At 34.8% G+C, this 17,245-nt stretch overlaps 1 protein-coding gene across 1 annotated transcript in view; it reads left to right on the top strand.

Moving 5' to 3' along the window:
• Window positions 1–17,245, top strand: part of LOC113580985 (uncharacterized) — a 47,782-nt gene that overhangs the window by 7,613 nt on the left and 22,924 nt on the right. Inside the window, exon 5 of the mRNA XM_035529504.2 lies at window positions 172–17,245. This exon is cut by the window's right edge and continues 22,924 nt beyond it. Within this exon, the coding sequence (XP_035385397.2) occupies window positions 172–17,245 (17,074 nt within the window). The remainder of the gene's footprint in view (window positions 1–171) is intronic.

Genomic DNA, 17,245 nt, shown 5'->3' with positions numbered 1-17,245 from the left:
AAATGAATGCCATACATCACAGATTCTATAGTAATGTGTAAGCAGGGCAATGTATACCTATGGTAGGATATGGTGAAATAATTAGAAGAAAAAATAGGGAAAATTAGAAGAAAAAATTAAATATTATGATTTGTAAAAATAAAAATGTAATCAAGCAAACATTTACCTTAGGTTTCACTAGAGGATGACCATCTGGAGAAGACAGAGACTGGAACGTATTCAGATAATGAAGCTATGATGTCTGATATAGTGCAAGAAAGACAAGAACTTGAGCAATATAAAGAAGGGCTATTAAAAGAGGAACATGAACTAGTAAGGAAAAATGAAGATATTCAGACAGTTAAAGATGAACTCAAAGAAGAAATGGCCAAATTGAGAGAGGAAGAAAAGGTGATTGAAAAGAAGAAAATGAGTCTAATAAATATGGAAGAAAAATTAAAGACACAGAGAGAGGCTAAAGAAAATAATGTGGACATCATAATAAGAGAGAAGGAACAACTGAATCAAATGAAACAAGAACTTGCCAACATGAAAATAAATAGAGAAAGCCAGAAGAATGAAAGAGACTACTTCCATAGGTACAAAATAGTGATGGCACTGAAATCTGATATGCAAGTACAAACTGAAGACTGGGGTGGTATAGATGAGATAAAATCACAAGAGACATATAACGAAGATAAGACCACGATGATCAAGAAAGAACTTGAGAAAGATAGGGAAGCTCTAGAAAGGTTGCATGAAGAAATTATTGAGGAAAAATATAATTTAGTTCAGCTGAAAAAAGACTTAAAGCTGAGAGAAGATGAGCTTCAGCTCAAACAAGCTGCAATTCAGCAACAACAACAAATAATCATAAACATCCAGGACAAAGAGGGCAGAGAAGATATCAAAGAGCATAAGCAAAATAAAGCATTGGAAATTGCAAAGTTAGAAATAAACAAGGCATGGGAAGATATTTATGCTCAACATTTAAAAGACAGAGAAAAAGAAAGGATGGAATTAGAGGAAGAGAAAGAAAAACTAAGTAAAATCAGGCTTGATATCAAAACACAAAGACAGACTATGGAAGATGATCAACATAAACTAAAACTTAATAAAGAAAAACTGGAGAGATTACACAGCAAACTGCAACAACAGCAAAGGGAAATTGAAGAGGCACAAAAAACTACCAGTACTAAGAAGGGGGAGCTAGAAAAAATAAAATATGACATAAGTGAGCAAGAAAAACAACTGAAAAATATCCAGGATATTAGTAGGAGAGAGAAAGATGATCTTGAGGAGCTAAAATCTAAAATTGCAGTGGAAAGACAAAAAATACATGGTAGCCTAATGGAGGAATTGAAGAACGAAAGGGAAAAACTGGAAAGTGTAAAATTGGAATTTGAAGTTGTACAACAACAGAAGATCAAGCTAGAAAATGATTTAGAACTCCAAAAACAAATGATTGAACATGATAAGAAACTACTAGAGCAGATAAAATCCCAGCTAAAAAGAAAATCTGAGGACATTGAGAAGTTAAATCAAGAAAGACAGGAAAGACTAAAACTAGACAAGATGGCAGCAAAACTTCAAAGAGAGAGAAAGAATATTGATAGTCTTGCTGAGGAGTCTAGAAGGAGAAAAGAAGCCACGGATCTAATCCAGAAGGAAATACAAGAAGCTGAGTTGGAGAAATACATGTTTGATAAAGACCATATTCAGAAAATAAGACATGAGATGGCAGAGCTGGAACTTATGAGCACTGAGATTAATGTGGAGAAGAGAGAGCTTGATCAGAAGATGAGACAGGTTATGAGAAAAAAAGATGAGATGGAGAGGATTAAGATTGAGATAGAAAAAGCCAGAGAAGGACTAGAAAGGGATAAAGAGTTGATGGAAAGAAAGAGCTATGAATTAAAAGAGATGAGAGACGAAATGAGAAGCACAAGAAATGAATTTGAACTCTTAATTGAAAAGGATAGAGATCTAGAAGATCAGGCAGAAACAAGGGTAGAGATTCAGAGACTGATTTTAGAGGTTGTGGAAATCACTGACATGATCCTGAATTTTAAAACTAACATGGAACAAAGGATGGATGTGAACAAAATTGATACAGAGGACAGAGACAATGTGACAACTGAAATACAGTGGTTGATTCAAGAGATAGAAAAAATCAGAGAGAATCTTGGAAAGATAAAAGAAGTGGGAAATATTTGGAGAACAGAAAAGTACCTGGATTTGATTACTTCAGAAATACAGAGGAAAGAACAAACCTTAGAAAGGCAGAAATATGATAGAAAAAAGGTTAGAAAGATTAATGAAGAAATTGACAGAAAGCAAAGTATCCTTGAACAAATCAATGCAGAGATATTACGAAAAAAGAAATTGTTGGAAAAAGAGAAGGAAGGCATTAGAGTTGAAAAGCAGGAATTAGAGTATAAAATAAAGGAAAGGAATCTGATAGAAAAGGAAAAATTAGAGGAATTCAGGAATGAAACGAGGAAACAAAAAATTACATTTGAAAAAGAAAAAGAACAACACAGGATTCTTGTTGAAGCAACAAACAGAAAGAATGATGACCTGGAGAAGATGGCTGCTGAGATAGCAGAGCAAAAAGAAGACATTGACACAAAAATCGGAATTCTTCAGGAAGAGAAAAATGAGCTTGAGCGTAAAAGATTGGAGTTACAGAGGAAAGATGAAGAGTTGCATTTGCACATATTAAAACAAAAAGAAAAGGAGAACATTGACAGAATAGGAATGGAAGAAGAGAGAAAAGCAATTGAAAGGGAAATAACCCTGATCAAGAGAAAGAAGGAAGAGGCTGAAAAAGAAAAGGAAGAAATGGCAAAGAGGTGGAAAGAACTAGACATGGTGAAAGATCAATTAGAAAGAGAGAGAGAAGAAATAGAGAAAGGCAAAGACAAAATAATAACTGACAATGTTTTATTGGACCAAAAAGAGAATGAATTAAATGAAGAAAAGAAACTTCTGGAAGAAAAGTGGAATAAAATTACAAAGGACACCAATGATCGGGATAAGATCAGGGCAGAGCTTGAAGAAAAACAAGAAGGAATTAACATGATGAAAGAGAAAATGAATCAGGAAAGAGAGAAGCTCGATCAAATAATGAATGAAATTGAAACAGAAAAGGAAAGCATGAGACTGAGTAGAGAAATTACAACCAGATTGAAAAATGAGCTGGAACAAACGAAGACCAAGTTGGAAGCTAAGCAATATGATGTTGATCTTCAGTGGCAAAATTTAAAGGATGAGAGGAATGCTTTCGAGCACTCAAAGGCATCTATTCAGAGAGAAGTTAATGATTTGAAGAATGCACTGGAAAAGGCCAGAATGGACATGCAACACTTATCTGAAATAGTAAACACACTAGAATGTGAAAAAGAGCAACACATTATTCTTGAAGAGGTAATATCCAGAAAGAATGAGGAATTGGAAAAGATGGCTGCTGAAAGAGCAGAAGAAAACAAAGAGTTTGAGAACAAGAAAGCGCTTCTTGAAGTTGAAAAACATGATCTTGACATCAAATGGCTGGAGTTACAGAGGAGAGATGAGGAATTGCAATTGCAAATCACAGGGAATAAGGAAAAGGAGCTCACTGAAAGAATGATAATGGAACAGGAGAGAGAGGCGCTTGAAAAAGAAAGGAATGACATTAGGAGATGCAAAGAAGAGACAGAAAAAGAAAAAGAAGAAATGGAGAAGAAGTGGAAAGAACTTGAAAATGTGGAATTGCAAGTGAAAAAAGATCAAGATGAAATAGTGGAATGTAAAAGCAAGTTCATCACCACCCAAATGTTTCTTGATGAAAGAGAGGCAGGACTGAATCAGACACAGATCATTCTGGACGAGAATCTTAAAGAAATAAATAAAGAAAAAAATAATCTAGATAAGTTTCATGCTGAACTTAAAAGTCAAAAAGAAGATATTGAAAATATCAAAGAGAAACTGATAAAGGAGAGGAAGGAACTTGATGAACTAATGAGTGAAAATCAAATGGAGAAGCAAAACATTTCAATGGATAAAGACATTGCAAGCAAAATGAAGAGTGAGCTAAAAGAAATGAAGGGGAAGATGGATGCTCAGCAATATCATGTTCACCTTGAAGAAGAAAGATTACTGCATGAGAGAAAAGATTTTGAGCAGGTAAAGGCTTCTACGCAGAAAGAAGTTGAGACTATGAAGAATGATTTGGAAAAGGACAGGAATGACATCCAAAAATTGAATGAAATTGTGGCCACACTTGAAAAAGAAAAAGAACAAAACAGGATTCTTGTTGAAGCAACCAACAGGAAGAATGATGACCTGGAGAAGATGGCTGCTGAGATAGCAGAGCAAAAACAAGACATTGACACAAAAATCGGAATTCTTCAGGAAGAGAAAAATGAGCTTGAGCATAAAAGATTGGAGCTACAGAGGAAAGATGAAGAGTTGCATTTGCACATATTAAAACAAAAAGAAAAGGAGAACATTGACAGAATAGGAATGGAAGAAGAGAGAAAAGCAATTGAAAGGGAAATAACCCTGATCAAGAGAAAGAAGGAAGAGGCAGAAAAAGAAAAGGAAGAAATGGCAAAGAGGTGGAAAGAACTAGACATGGTGAAAGATCAATTAGAAAAAGAGAGAGAAGAAATAGAGAAAGGCAAAGACAAAATAATAACTGACAAAGTTTTACTGAACCAAAAAGAGAATGAATTAAATGAAGAAAAGAAACTTCTGGAGGAAAAGTGGAATAAAATTACAAAGGACACCAATGATCTGGATAAGATCAGGGCAGAGCTTGAAGAAAAACAAGAAGAAATTAACATGATGAAAGAGAAAATGAATCAGGAAAGAGAGGAGCTCGATCAAATAATGAATGAAATTGAAACAGAAAAGGAAGGCATGAGATTGAGTACAACCAAATTGAAAAATGAGGTGGAACAAATGAAGGCCAAATTGGAAGCTAAGCAATATGATGTTGATCTTCAAAGGCAAAATTTAGAAGATGAGAGGAATGCTATAGAGCAGTCAAAGGCATCTATACAAAGAGAAGTTAATGATTTGAAGAATGCTTTGGAAAAGGCCAGAAAAGACATGCAACACTTATCTGACATATTAACCACACTAGAACATGAAAAAGAGCAACATAGGATTCTTGAAGAGGTAATATCCAGAAAGATTGAGGAATTTGACAAGATGGCTGCTGAAAGAGCAGAAGAAAACAAAGAGTTTGAGACCAAGAAATTGCTTCTTGCAGTTGAAAAACATGACCTTAACAGCAAATGGCTGGAGATGCAGAGGAGAGATGAAGAATTGCAATTGCAAATCACAGGGAATAAGGAAAAGGAGCTCACTGAAAGAATGATAATGGAACAGGAGAGAGAGGCTCTTGAAAAAGAAAAGAATGACATTAGGAGATGCAAAGAAGAGACAGAAAAAGAAAAGGAAGAAATGGAGAAGAAGTGGAAAGAACTAGAAACTGTGGAATTGCAAGTGAAAAAAGATCAAGATGAAATAGAGGAAGACAAAAGCAAGTTCATCACCACCCAAATGTTTCTTGATGAAAGAGAGGCTGGACTGCATCAGAAACAGATCATTATGGATGAGAATCTGAAAGAAATAAATAAAGAACAAAATAATCTAGATAAGATTAAGGATGAACTTGAAAGTCAAAAAGAAGAGATTGAAAATATAAAAGAGAAATTGATAAAGGAGAGGAAGGAACTTGATGACCTAATGAGTGAAAATCAAATAGAGAAGCAAAACATTTTAATGGATAAAGACATTGCAAGGAAAATGAAGAATGAGCTAAAACAAATGAAGATGAAGATGGAGGCTCAGCAATATTATGTTGACCTTGAAGAAGAAAGATTACTGCATGAGAGAAAAGATTTTGAGCAGCTAAAGGCAAATACGCAGAAAGAAGTTGACACTATGAAGAATGATTTGGAAAAGGCCAGGAGTAACATCCAAAAATTGAATCAAATTGTGGCCACACTTGAAAAAGAACAAGAACAAAACAGGATTCTTGTTGAGGCAACAAACAGGAAGAATGATGACCTGGAGAAGATGGCTGCTGAGATGGCAGAGCAAAAACAAGACATTGACACAAAAATCGGCATTCTTCAGGAAGAGAAAAATGAGATTGAGTGTAAAAGATTGGAGATACAGAGGAAAGATGAAGAGTTGCATTTGCACATATTAAAACAAAAAGAAAAGGAGAACATTGAAAGAATAGGAATGGAAGAAGAGAGAAAAGCAATTGAAAGAGAAATAACCCTGATCAAGAGAAAGAAGGAAGAGGCTGAAAAAGAAAAGGAAGAAATGGCAAAGAGGTGGAAAGAACTAGACATGGTGAAAGATCAACTGGAAAAAGAGAGAGAAGTAATAGAGAAAGGCAAAGACAAAATAATAACTGACAATGTTTTATTGGACCAAAAAGAGAATGAATTAAATGAAGAAAAGAAACTTCTGGAGGAAAAAATGAATGAAATAACAAAGGAGAGCAATAATCTGTATAAAATTAGTTTGGAAATTGAAGAAAAACAAGATGAAATTAATATGATGAAAGAGAAAATGAATCAGGAAAGAGAGGAGCTCCATCAAATAATGAATGAAATTGAAACAGAAAAGGAAAGCATGAGATTGAGAACAGAAATGACAACCAATGTTAAAAATGAGCTGGAACAAATGAAAGCCAAGTTGGAAGCTACGAAGTATGATGTTGATCTTCAAAGGCAAAATTTAGAAGTTGAAAGGAATGCTTTCGAACATTCAAAGGCATCTATGCAAAGAGAAGTTAATGACTTGAAGAATGCTCTGGAAAAGGCTAGAATGGACATGCAACACTTATCTGACATATTAACCATACTAGAACGTGACAAAGAGCAACACAGGATTCTTGAAGAGGTAATATCCAGACAGAATGAGGAATTGGATAAGATGGCTACTGAAAGAGCAGAAGAAAACAAAGAGTTTGAGACCATGAAAGCACTTCTTGAAGTTGAAAAACTTGACCTTAACAGCAAATGGCTGGCGTTACAGAGGAGAGATGAGGAATTGCAATTGCAAATCACAGGGACTAAGGAAAAGGAGCTCACTGAAAGAATGATAATGGAACAAGAGAGAGAGGTTCTTGAAAAAGAAAGGAATGACATTAGGAGATGCAAAGAAGAGACATTAAAAGAAAAAGAAGACATGAAAAAGAAGTGGAAAGAACTAGAAACTGTGGAATTGCAAGTGAAGAAAGACCAAGATGAAATAGAGGAATCCAAAAGCAATTTCATCACCACTCAAATGTTTCTTGATGAAAGAGAGGCTGGACTAAATCAGAAGGAGATAATTATGGATGAGAATCTGAAAGAAATAAAGAAAGAACAAAATAATATACATAAGTTTAATGCTGAAATTGAAAGTCAAAAATATGAACTTGAAAATATCAAAGAGAAATTGCTGAAGGAGAGGAAGGAACTTGATCAACTGATGAGGGAAATTCAGATGGAGAAGCAAAACCTTTCAATTGATAAAGAGTTTGCAAGCAAAATGAAGAGTGAGCTAAAAGAAATGAAGGGGAAGATGGATGCTCAACAATATCATGTTCACCTTGAAAAAGAAAGATTACTGCATGAGAGAAAAGATTTTGAGCAGGTAAAGGCATCTACGCAGAAAGAAGTTGAGACTATGAAGAATGATTTGGAAATGGCCAGGAGTAACATCCAAAAATTGAATCAAATTGTGGCCACACTTGAAAAAGAACAAGAACAAAACAGGATTCTTGTTGAGGCAACAAACAGGAAGAATGATGACCTGGAGAAGATGGCTGCTGAGATAGCAGAGCAAAAACAAGACATTGACACAAAAATCGGCATTCTTCAGGAAGAGAAAAATGAGCTTGAGCGTAAAAGATTGGAGTTACAGAGGAAAGATGAAGAGTTGCATTTGCACATATTAAAACAAAAAGAAAAGGAGAACATTGACAGAATAGGAATGGAAGAAGCGAGAAAAGCAATTGAAAGAGAAATAATCCTGATCAAGAGAAAGAATGAAGAGGCTGAAAAAGAAAAGGAAGAAATGGCAAAGAGGTGGAAAGAACTAGACATGGTGAAAGATCAATTAGAAAAAGAGAGAGAAGAAATAGAGAAAGGCAAAGACAAAATAATAACTGACAATGTTTTATTGGACCAAAAAGAGAATGAATTAAATGAAGAAAAGAAAAGTTTTGAGGAAAAGCTGAATAAAATTACAAAGGAGAGCAACAATCTGGATAAGATCAGGGTGAAACTTGAAGAAAAGCAAGAAGAAATTAATACGCTGAAAGATAAAATGACGCAGGAAAGAGAGGAGCTTGAACAAATAATGAATGAAATTAAAACGGAAAAGGAAAGCATGAGATTGAATACAGACGTTACAACAAAATTGAAAAATGAGGTTGAACAAATGAAGGCCAAGTTGGAAGCTAAGCAGTATGATATTGATCTTCAAAGGCAAAATTTAGAAGTTGAGAGGAATGCTTTTGAGCAGTCAAAGGCATCTATGCAAAGAGAAGTTAATGATTTGAAGATAGCTTTGGAAAGGGCCAGAATGGACATGCAACACTTATCTGACATATTAACCATAATAGAATATGAAAAAGAGCAACACAGAATTCTTGAAGAGGTAATATCAAGAAAGAATGAGGAATTGGACAAGATGGCTGCTGAAAGAGCAGAAGAAAATAAAGAATTTGAGACAAACAAAGCACTTCTTGAAGTTGAAAAACATGACCTTAACAGCAAATGGCTGGAGATGCAGAGGAGAGATGAAGAATTGCAATTGCAAATCACAGGGAATAAGGAGAAGGAGCTCACTGAAAGAATGATAATGGAACAGGAGAGAGAGGCTCTTGAAAAAGAAAAGAATGACATTAGGAGATGCAAAGAAGAGACAGAAAAAGAAAAAGAAGGCATGGAGAAGAAGTGGAAAGAACTAGGAACTGTCAAATTGCAAGTGAAAAAAGATCAAGATGAAATAATGGAATGCAAAAGGAAGTTCACGAGCATTCAGTTGTTACTTGATCAAAGAGAGGCTGGACTGAATCAGACACAGATTATTCTGGATGAGAATCTAATAGAAATAAAGAAAGAACAAAAAAATCTAGATAACCTTAAGGCTGAACTTGAAAGTCAAAAAGAAGAAGTAGAACATTTCAAAGAGAAATTGATAATGGAGAGGAAGGAACTTGATGCAATTATGAGTGAAATTCAAATGGAGAAGCAAAACATTTCAATGGAGAAAGACATTGCAAGCAAAATGAAGAATGACCAAAAAAAAATGAAGGAGAAGATGGATGCTCAACAATATCATGTTGACCTTGAAGAACAAAGGTTGCTGCATGAGAGGAAATATTTTGAGCAGGTAAAGGCATCTATGCAGGATGAATTTGAGGCTATGAGGAATGATTTGGAAAAGGCCAGAAATGACATCCAAAAATTGAATGAAATTGTAGCGACACTTGAAAAAGAAAAAGAACAAAACAGGATTCTTGTTGAGGCAACAAACAGGAAGAATGATGACCTGGAGAAGATGGCTGCTGAGATAGCAGAGCAAAAAGAAGACATTGACACAAAAATCGGAATTCTTCAGGAAGAGAAAAATGAGCTTGAGCGTAAAAGATTGGAGCTACAGAGGAAAGATGAAGAGTTGCATTTGCACATATTAAAACAAAAAGAAAAGGAGAACATTGACAGAATAGGAATGGAAGAAGAGAGAAAAGCAATTGATAGGGAAATAACCCTGATCAAGAGAAAGAATGAAGAGGCTGAAAAAGAAAAGGAAGAAATGGCAAAGAGGTGGAAAGAACTAGACATGGTGAAAGATCAATTAGAAAAAGAGAGAGAAGAAATAGAGAAAGGCAAAGACAAAATATTAACTGACAATATTTTATTGTTCCAAAAAGAGAATGAATTAAATGAAGAAAAGCAACTTCTGGAGGAAAAGATGAATAAAATTACAAACGAGAGCAACAATATGGATAAGATCAAGGTGGAACTTGAAGAAAAGCAAGAAGAAATTAACATGATGAAAGAGACAATGAAATGGGAAAGACAGGAGCTCGATCAAATAATGAATGAAATTGAAACAGAAAAGGAAAGCATTCGATTAAGTGCAGATCTTACAAGCAAATTGAAAAATGAGGTGGAACAAATGAAAGCCAAGTTGGAAGTTAAGCAGTATGATGTTGATCTTCAAAGGCAAAATTTAGAAGTTGAGAGCATTGCTTTTGAGCAGTCAAAGGCATCTATGCAAAGAGAAGTTAATGCCTTCAAGGATGCTTTGGAAAAGGCTGGAATGGACATGCAACAATTATCTGACATATTAATCACACTAGAACATGAAATAGAGCAACACAGGATTCTTGAAGAGGTAATATCCAGAAAGAATGAGGAATTGGACAAGATGGCTGCTGAAAGAGCAGAAGAAAACAAACAGTTTGAGATGCAGAAATTGCTTCTTGAAGTTGAAAAACATGACCTTAACAGCAAATGGTTGGAGTTACAGAGAAGAGAAGAGGAATTGCATTTACAAATCACAGGAAATAAGGAAAAGGAGCTCAGGCTAAGAATTATGATGGAACAGGAGAGAGAGGCTCTTGAAAAAGAAAAGAATGACATTAGGAGATGCAAGGAAGAGACAGAAAAAGAAAAAGAAGTAATGGAAAAGAAGAGGAAAGAACTAGAAACTGTGGAATTGCATGTGAAAAAAGATCAAGATGAAATACAGGAATTTATAAGCAATTGTATCACCGCCCAATTGTTTCTTGATGACAGAGAGGCAGGACTGAATCAGAAACAGATCATTATGGACAATAATTTGAAAGAAATAAAGGAAGAACAGAATAATCTAAATAAGACTAAGGTTGAATTGGAAAGGCAAACAGAAGAACTTGAATATTTCAAAGAGAAATTGATAAAGGAGAGGAAGGAACTTGATGAACTAATGAGTGAAAATCAATTGGAGAAAGAAAACATTTCGGTGGATAAAGACATTGCAATCAAAATGAAGAATGAGCTAAAACAAATGAAGGAGAAGATGGATGCTCAACAATATCATGTTGACCTTGAAGAACAAAGATTGCTGCATGAGAGGAAAGATTTTGAGCAGGTAAAGGCATCTATGCAGAAAGAAGTTGACACTATGAAGAAAGATTTGGAAAAGGCCAGGAGTGACATCCAAAAATTTAATGAAATTGTAGCCACACTTGAAAAAGAACAAGAACAAAACAGGATTCTTGTTGAGGCAACAAACAGGAAGAATGATGACCTGGAGAAGATGGCTGCTGAGATAGCAAAGCAAAAACAAGACATTGACACAAAAATCGGAATTCTTCAGGAAGAGAAAAATGAGCTTGAGCGTAAAAGATTGGAGTTACAGAGGAAAGATGAAGAGTTGCATTTGCACATATTAAAACAAAAAGAAAAGGAGAACATTGACAGAATAGGAATGGAAGAAGAGAGAAAAGCAATTGAAAGGGAAATAACCCTGATCAAGAGAAAGAAGGAAGAGGCTGAAAAAGAAAAGGAAGAAATGGCAAAGAGGTGGAAAGAACTAGACATGGTGAAAGATCAATTAGAAAAAGAGAGAGAAGAAATAGAGAAAGGCAAAGACAAAATAATAACTGACAATATTTTATTGGACCAAAAAGCGAATGAATTAAATGAAGATAAGCAACTTCTGGAGGAAAAGATGAATAAAGTTATAAAGGACACCAATGATCTGGATAAGATCAGTGCAGAGCTTGAAGAAAAGCAAGAAGAAATTAACATGATGAAAGAGAAAATGAATCAGGAAAGAGAGGAGATCGATCAAATAATGACTGAAATTGAAACAGAAAAGGAAAGCATTCAATTGAGTACAGCTCTTACAAGCAAATTGAAAAATGAGGTGGAACAAATGAAGGCCAAGTTGGAAGCTAAGCAATATGATGTTGATTTTCAAAGGCAAAATTTAGAAGATGAGAGGAATGCTTTTGAACAGTCAAAGGCATCTGTGCAAAGAGAAGTTAATGATATGAAGAATGCATTAGAAAAGGCCAGAATGGACATGCAACACTTATCTGACATAATAACAACACTAGAAAGTGAAAAAGAGCAGCACAGAATTCTTGAAGAGGTAATAGCCAGAAAGAATGAGGAATTAGAGAAGATGGCTGCTGAAAGAGCAGAAGAAAACAAAGAGTTTGAGACCAAGAAATTGCTTCTAGAAGATGAAAAACATGACCTTAACAGCAAATGGCTGGAGTTACAGAGGAGAGATGAGGAATTACAATTGCAAATCACAGGGAATAAGGAAAAGGAGATTAGTAAAAGAATGATAATGGAACAGGAGAGAGAGGCTCTTGAAAAAGAAAAGAATGACTTTAGGAGATACACAGAAGAGACAGAAAAAGAAAAAGAAGACATGGAGAAGAAGTGGAAAGAACTGGAAACTGTGGAATTGCAAGTGAAAAAAGATCAAGATGAAATAGACGAATTCGTAAGCAAGTTCATGACCACCCAAATTTTTCTTGATGAAAGAGAGGCTGCATTGAATCAGAAACAAATCATTATGGATGAGAATCTAAAAGAAATAAAGAAAGAACAAAATAATCTATATAAGATTAAGGCTGAGCTTGAAAGTCAAAAGGAAGACGTAGAAAATATCAAAGAGAAATTGATAACGGAGAGGACGGAACTTCATGTACTAATGAGTGAAATTCAAATGGAGAAGCAAAACATTTCATTGGATAAAGATACTGCAAGCAAAATGAAGAATGAGCTAAAACAAATAAAGGCAAAAATGGAAACTCAACAATATCATGTTGACCTTGAAGAACAAAGATTACTGCATGAGCGTAAAGATTTTGAGCAGGTAAAGGCATCTACGCAGAAAGAAGTTGATGCTATCAAGAATGATTTGGAAAAGGCCAGGAGTAATGTCCAAAAATTGAATGAAATTGTAGCCACACTTGAAAATGACAAAGAAGAAAACAGGAATCTTGTGGAGGCAACAAACAGAAAGAATGATGAGCTGGAGAAGATGGCTGCTGAGATAGCAGAGCAAAAACAAGACATTGACACAACAATTAGCATTATTCAGGAAGAGAAAAATGACCTGGAATGTAAAAGATTGGAGTTACAGAGGAAAGATGAAGAGTTGCATTTACACATATTAAAACAAAAAGAAATTGAGAACATTGACAGAATGGGAATGGAAGAAGAGAGAAAAGCAATTGAAAGGGAAATAACCCTGATCAAGAGAAAGAAGGAAGAGGCAGAAAAAGAAAAGGAAGAAATCGCAAAGAAGTGGAAAGAAATAGACATGGTGAAAGATCAACTGGAAAAAGAGAGAGAAGAAATAGAGAAAGGCAAAGAAAAAATATTAACTGACAATGTTTTATTGTTCCAAAAAGAGAATGAATTAAATGAAGAAAAGAAACATCTGGAGGAAAAGATGAATAACATTACAAACGAGTGCAAGAATATGGATAAGATCAAGGTGGAACTTGAAGAAAAGCAAGAAGAAATTAACATGATGAAAGATACAATGAAATGGGAAAGACAGGAGCTCGATCAAATAATGAATGAAATTGAAACAGAAAAGGAAAGCATTCGATTAAGTGCAGATCTTACAAGCAAATTGAAAAATGAGGTAGAACAAATGAAAGCCAAGTTGGAAGTTAAGCAGTATGATGTTGATCTTCAAAGGCAAAATTTAGAAGATGAGAGGAATGCAATAGAACAGTCAAAGGCATCTATACAAAAAGAGGTTGGTGATTTGAAGAATTCTTTTGAAAAGGCCAGAATGGACATGCTACACTTATCTGACATATTAACTACACTAGAACGTGAAAAAGAACAACACAGGATTCTTGAAAGGGTAGTATCCAAAAAGATTGAGGAATTTGACAAGATGGCTGCTGAAAGAGCAGAAGAAAACAAAGAGTTTGAGAACAAGAAAGAGCTTCTTGAAGTTGAGAAACATGATCTTAACAGCAAATGGCTGGAAATAAAGAGGAGAGAAGAGGAATTGCAATTGGAAATCACAGTGAATAAGGAAAAGGTGCTCAGTGAAAGAATGATAATGGAACAGGAGAGAGAGGCTCTTGAAAAAGAAAAGAATGACATTAGGAAATGCAAAGAAGAGACAGAAAAAGAAAAAGAGGACATGGAGAAGAAGTGGAAAGAATTAGAAATGGTGGGATTGCAAGTGAAAAAAGATCAAGATGAAATAGAGGACTGCAAAAGAAAATTCATCACCACCCAAATGTTTCTTGATGAAAGAGAGGCAGGACTGAATCAGAAAAAGATCATTCTGGACAAGAATCTGAAAGACATAAAGAAAGAACAAAATAATCTAGAGAAGACTAAGGATGAACTTGAAAGTCAAAAAGAAGAGATTGAAAATATAAAAGAGAAATTGTTAAAGGAGAGGAAGGAACTTGATGCCCTAATTAGAGAAATTCAAATGGAGAAGCAAAACATTTCAATAGATAAAGACATTGCAAGCAAACTGAAGAATGAGTTAAAACAAATGAAGGCAAAGATGGATGCTCAGCAATATCATGTTGACCTTGAAGAACAAAGATTACTGCATGAGAGAAAAGATTTTGAGCAGGTAAAGGCATCTACGCAGAAAGAAGTTGACAGTATGAAGAATGATATGGAAAAGGCCAGAAATGACATCCAAAAATTGAATGAAATTGTGGCGACACTTGAAAAAGAAATAGAACAAAACAGGATTCTTGTTGAGGCAACAAACAGGAAGAATGATGACCTGGACAAGATGGCTGCTGAGATAGCAGAGCAAAAACAAGACATTGACACAAAAATCGGCATTCTTCAGGAAGAGAAAAATGAGCTTGAGCGTAAAAGATTGGAGTTACAGAGGAAAGATGAAGAGTTGCATTTGCACATATTAAAACAAAAAGAAAAGGAGAACATTGACAGAATAGGAATGGAAGAAGAGAGAAAAGCAATTGAAAGGGAAATAACCCTGATCAAGAGAAAGAAGGAAGAGGCTGAAAAAGAAAAGGAAGAAATGGCAAAGAGGTGGAAAGAACTAGACATGGTGAAAGATCAATTAGAAAAAGAGAGAGAAGAAATAGAGAAAGGCAAAGACAAAATAATAACTGACAATGTTTTACTGGACCAAAGAGAGAATGAATTAAATGAAGAAAAGCAACTTCTGGAGGAAAAGATGAATAAAGTTATAAAGGACACCAATGATCTGGATAAGATCAGGGCAGAGCTTGAAGAAAAACAAGAAGAAATTAACATGATGAAAGAGAAAATGAATCAGGAAAGAGAGGAGCTCAAACAAATAATGACTGAAATTGAAACAGAAAAGGAAGGCATGAGATTGAGTACAACCAAACTGAAAAATGAGGTGGAACAATTGAAGGCCAAATTGGAAGCTAAGCAAAATGATGTTGATCTTCAAAGGCAAAATTTAGAAGATGAGAGGAATGCTTTTGAACAGTCAAACTCATCTATGCAAAGAGAAGTTAATGATATTAAGAATGCTTTGGAAAAGGCCAGAATGGACATGCAACACTTATCTGACATTTTAATCATAATAGAACATGAAAAAGAGCAACACAGGATTCTCGAAGAGGTAATATCAAGAAAGAATGAGGAATTGGACAAGATGGCTGCTGAAAGAGCAGAAGAAAACAAAGAGTTTCAGATCAACAAAGCATTTCTTGAAGTTGAAAAACATGACCTTAACAGCAAATGGCTTGAGTTACAGAGGAGAGATGAGGAATTGCAATTGCAAATCACAGGGAATAAGGAAAAGGAGCTCACTGAAAGAATGATAATGGAACAGGAGAGAGAGGCTCTTGAAAAAGAAAAGAATGACATTAGGAGACGCAAAGAAGAGACAGAAAAAGATAAACAAGACATGGAGAAGAAGTGGAAAGAATTAGAAACTATGGAATTGCAAGTGAAAAAAGATCAAGATGAAATAGACGAATTCCTCAGCAAGTTCATCACCACCCAAATGTTTCTTGATGAAAGAGAGTCTGGACTGAATCAGAAACAGATCATTATGGATGATAATTTGAAAGAAATAAAGGAAAAGGAAAATAATCTAAATACTTTTATGGCTGAACTTGAAAGTAAAAAAGAAGAACTAGAAAATATCAAAGAGAAATTGATAAAGGAGAGGAAGGAAATTGATACAATAATGAGTGAAATTGAAATGGAGAAGCAAAACATTTCAATGGAGAATGACATTGCAAGCAAAATGAAGAATGAGTTAAACCAAATTAAGACAAATCTGGATGCTCAGCAATATCATTTTGACCTTGAAGAACAAAGATTACTGCATGAAAGAAAGGATTTTGAGCAGGTAAAGACATCTATACAGAAAGAATTTGATGCTATGAGGAATGATTTGGAAAAGTACAGGAGTGACATCCAAAAATTAAATGAAATTGTGGCCGCACTTGAAAAAGAAAAAGAACAAAACAGGATTCTTGTTGAGGCAACAAACAAAAAGAATGATGACTTGGAGAAGATGGCTGCTGAGATAGCAGAGCAAAAACAGGACATCAACACAACAATTAGCATTCTTCAGGAAGAGAAAAATGACCTTGAACGTAAAAGATTGGAGTTACAGAAGAAAGATGAAGAGTTGCATTTGCACATATTAAAACAAAAAGAAAAGGAGAACATTGACAGAATAGGAATGGAAGAAGGGAGAAAAGCAATTGAAAGGGAAATAACCCTGATCAAGAGAAAGAAGGAAGAGGCTGAAAAAGAAAAGGAAGAAATGGCAAAGAGGTGGAAAGAACTAGACATGGTGAAAGATCAATTAGAAAAAGAGAGAGAAGAAATAGAGAAAGGCAAAGACAAAATAATAACTGACAAAGTTTTACTGGACCAAAAAGAGAATGAATTAAATGAAGAAAAGAAACTTCTGGAGGAAAAGATGAATGAAATATCAAAGGAGAATAACAATCTGGATATCATCAGGGAGGAATTTGAAGAAAAACAAGAAGAAATTAACATGATGAATGAGAAAATGAATCAGGAAAGAGAGGAGCTCAATCAAATAATGACTGAAATTGAAACAGAAAAGGAAATTATTCAATTGAATGCAGAACTTGCAACCAAATTGAAAAATGAGGTGGAACAAATGAAGTCCATGTTGCAAGCTAAGCAATATGATGTTGATATTCAAAGGCAAAATTTAGAAGATGAGAGGAATGCTTTCGAGCAGTCAAAGGCAACTATGCAAAAAG

Source organism: Electrophorus electricus, chromosome 2, assembly GCF_041902795.1.
Source record: "Electrophorus electricus isolate QZ-2024a chromosome 2, ASM4190279v1, whole genome shotgun sequence".
In the NCBI taxonomy this organism is placed as follows: Eukaryota; Metazoa; Chordata; class Actinopteri; order Gymnotiformes; family Gymnotidae; genus Electrophorus; species Electrophorus electricus.
Note: the sequence above shows the minus strand (reverse complement) of the source record. Positions and strands in the feature narration are given on the sequence as shown.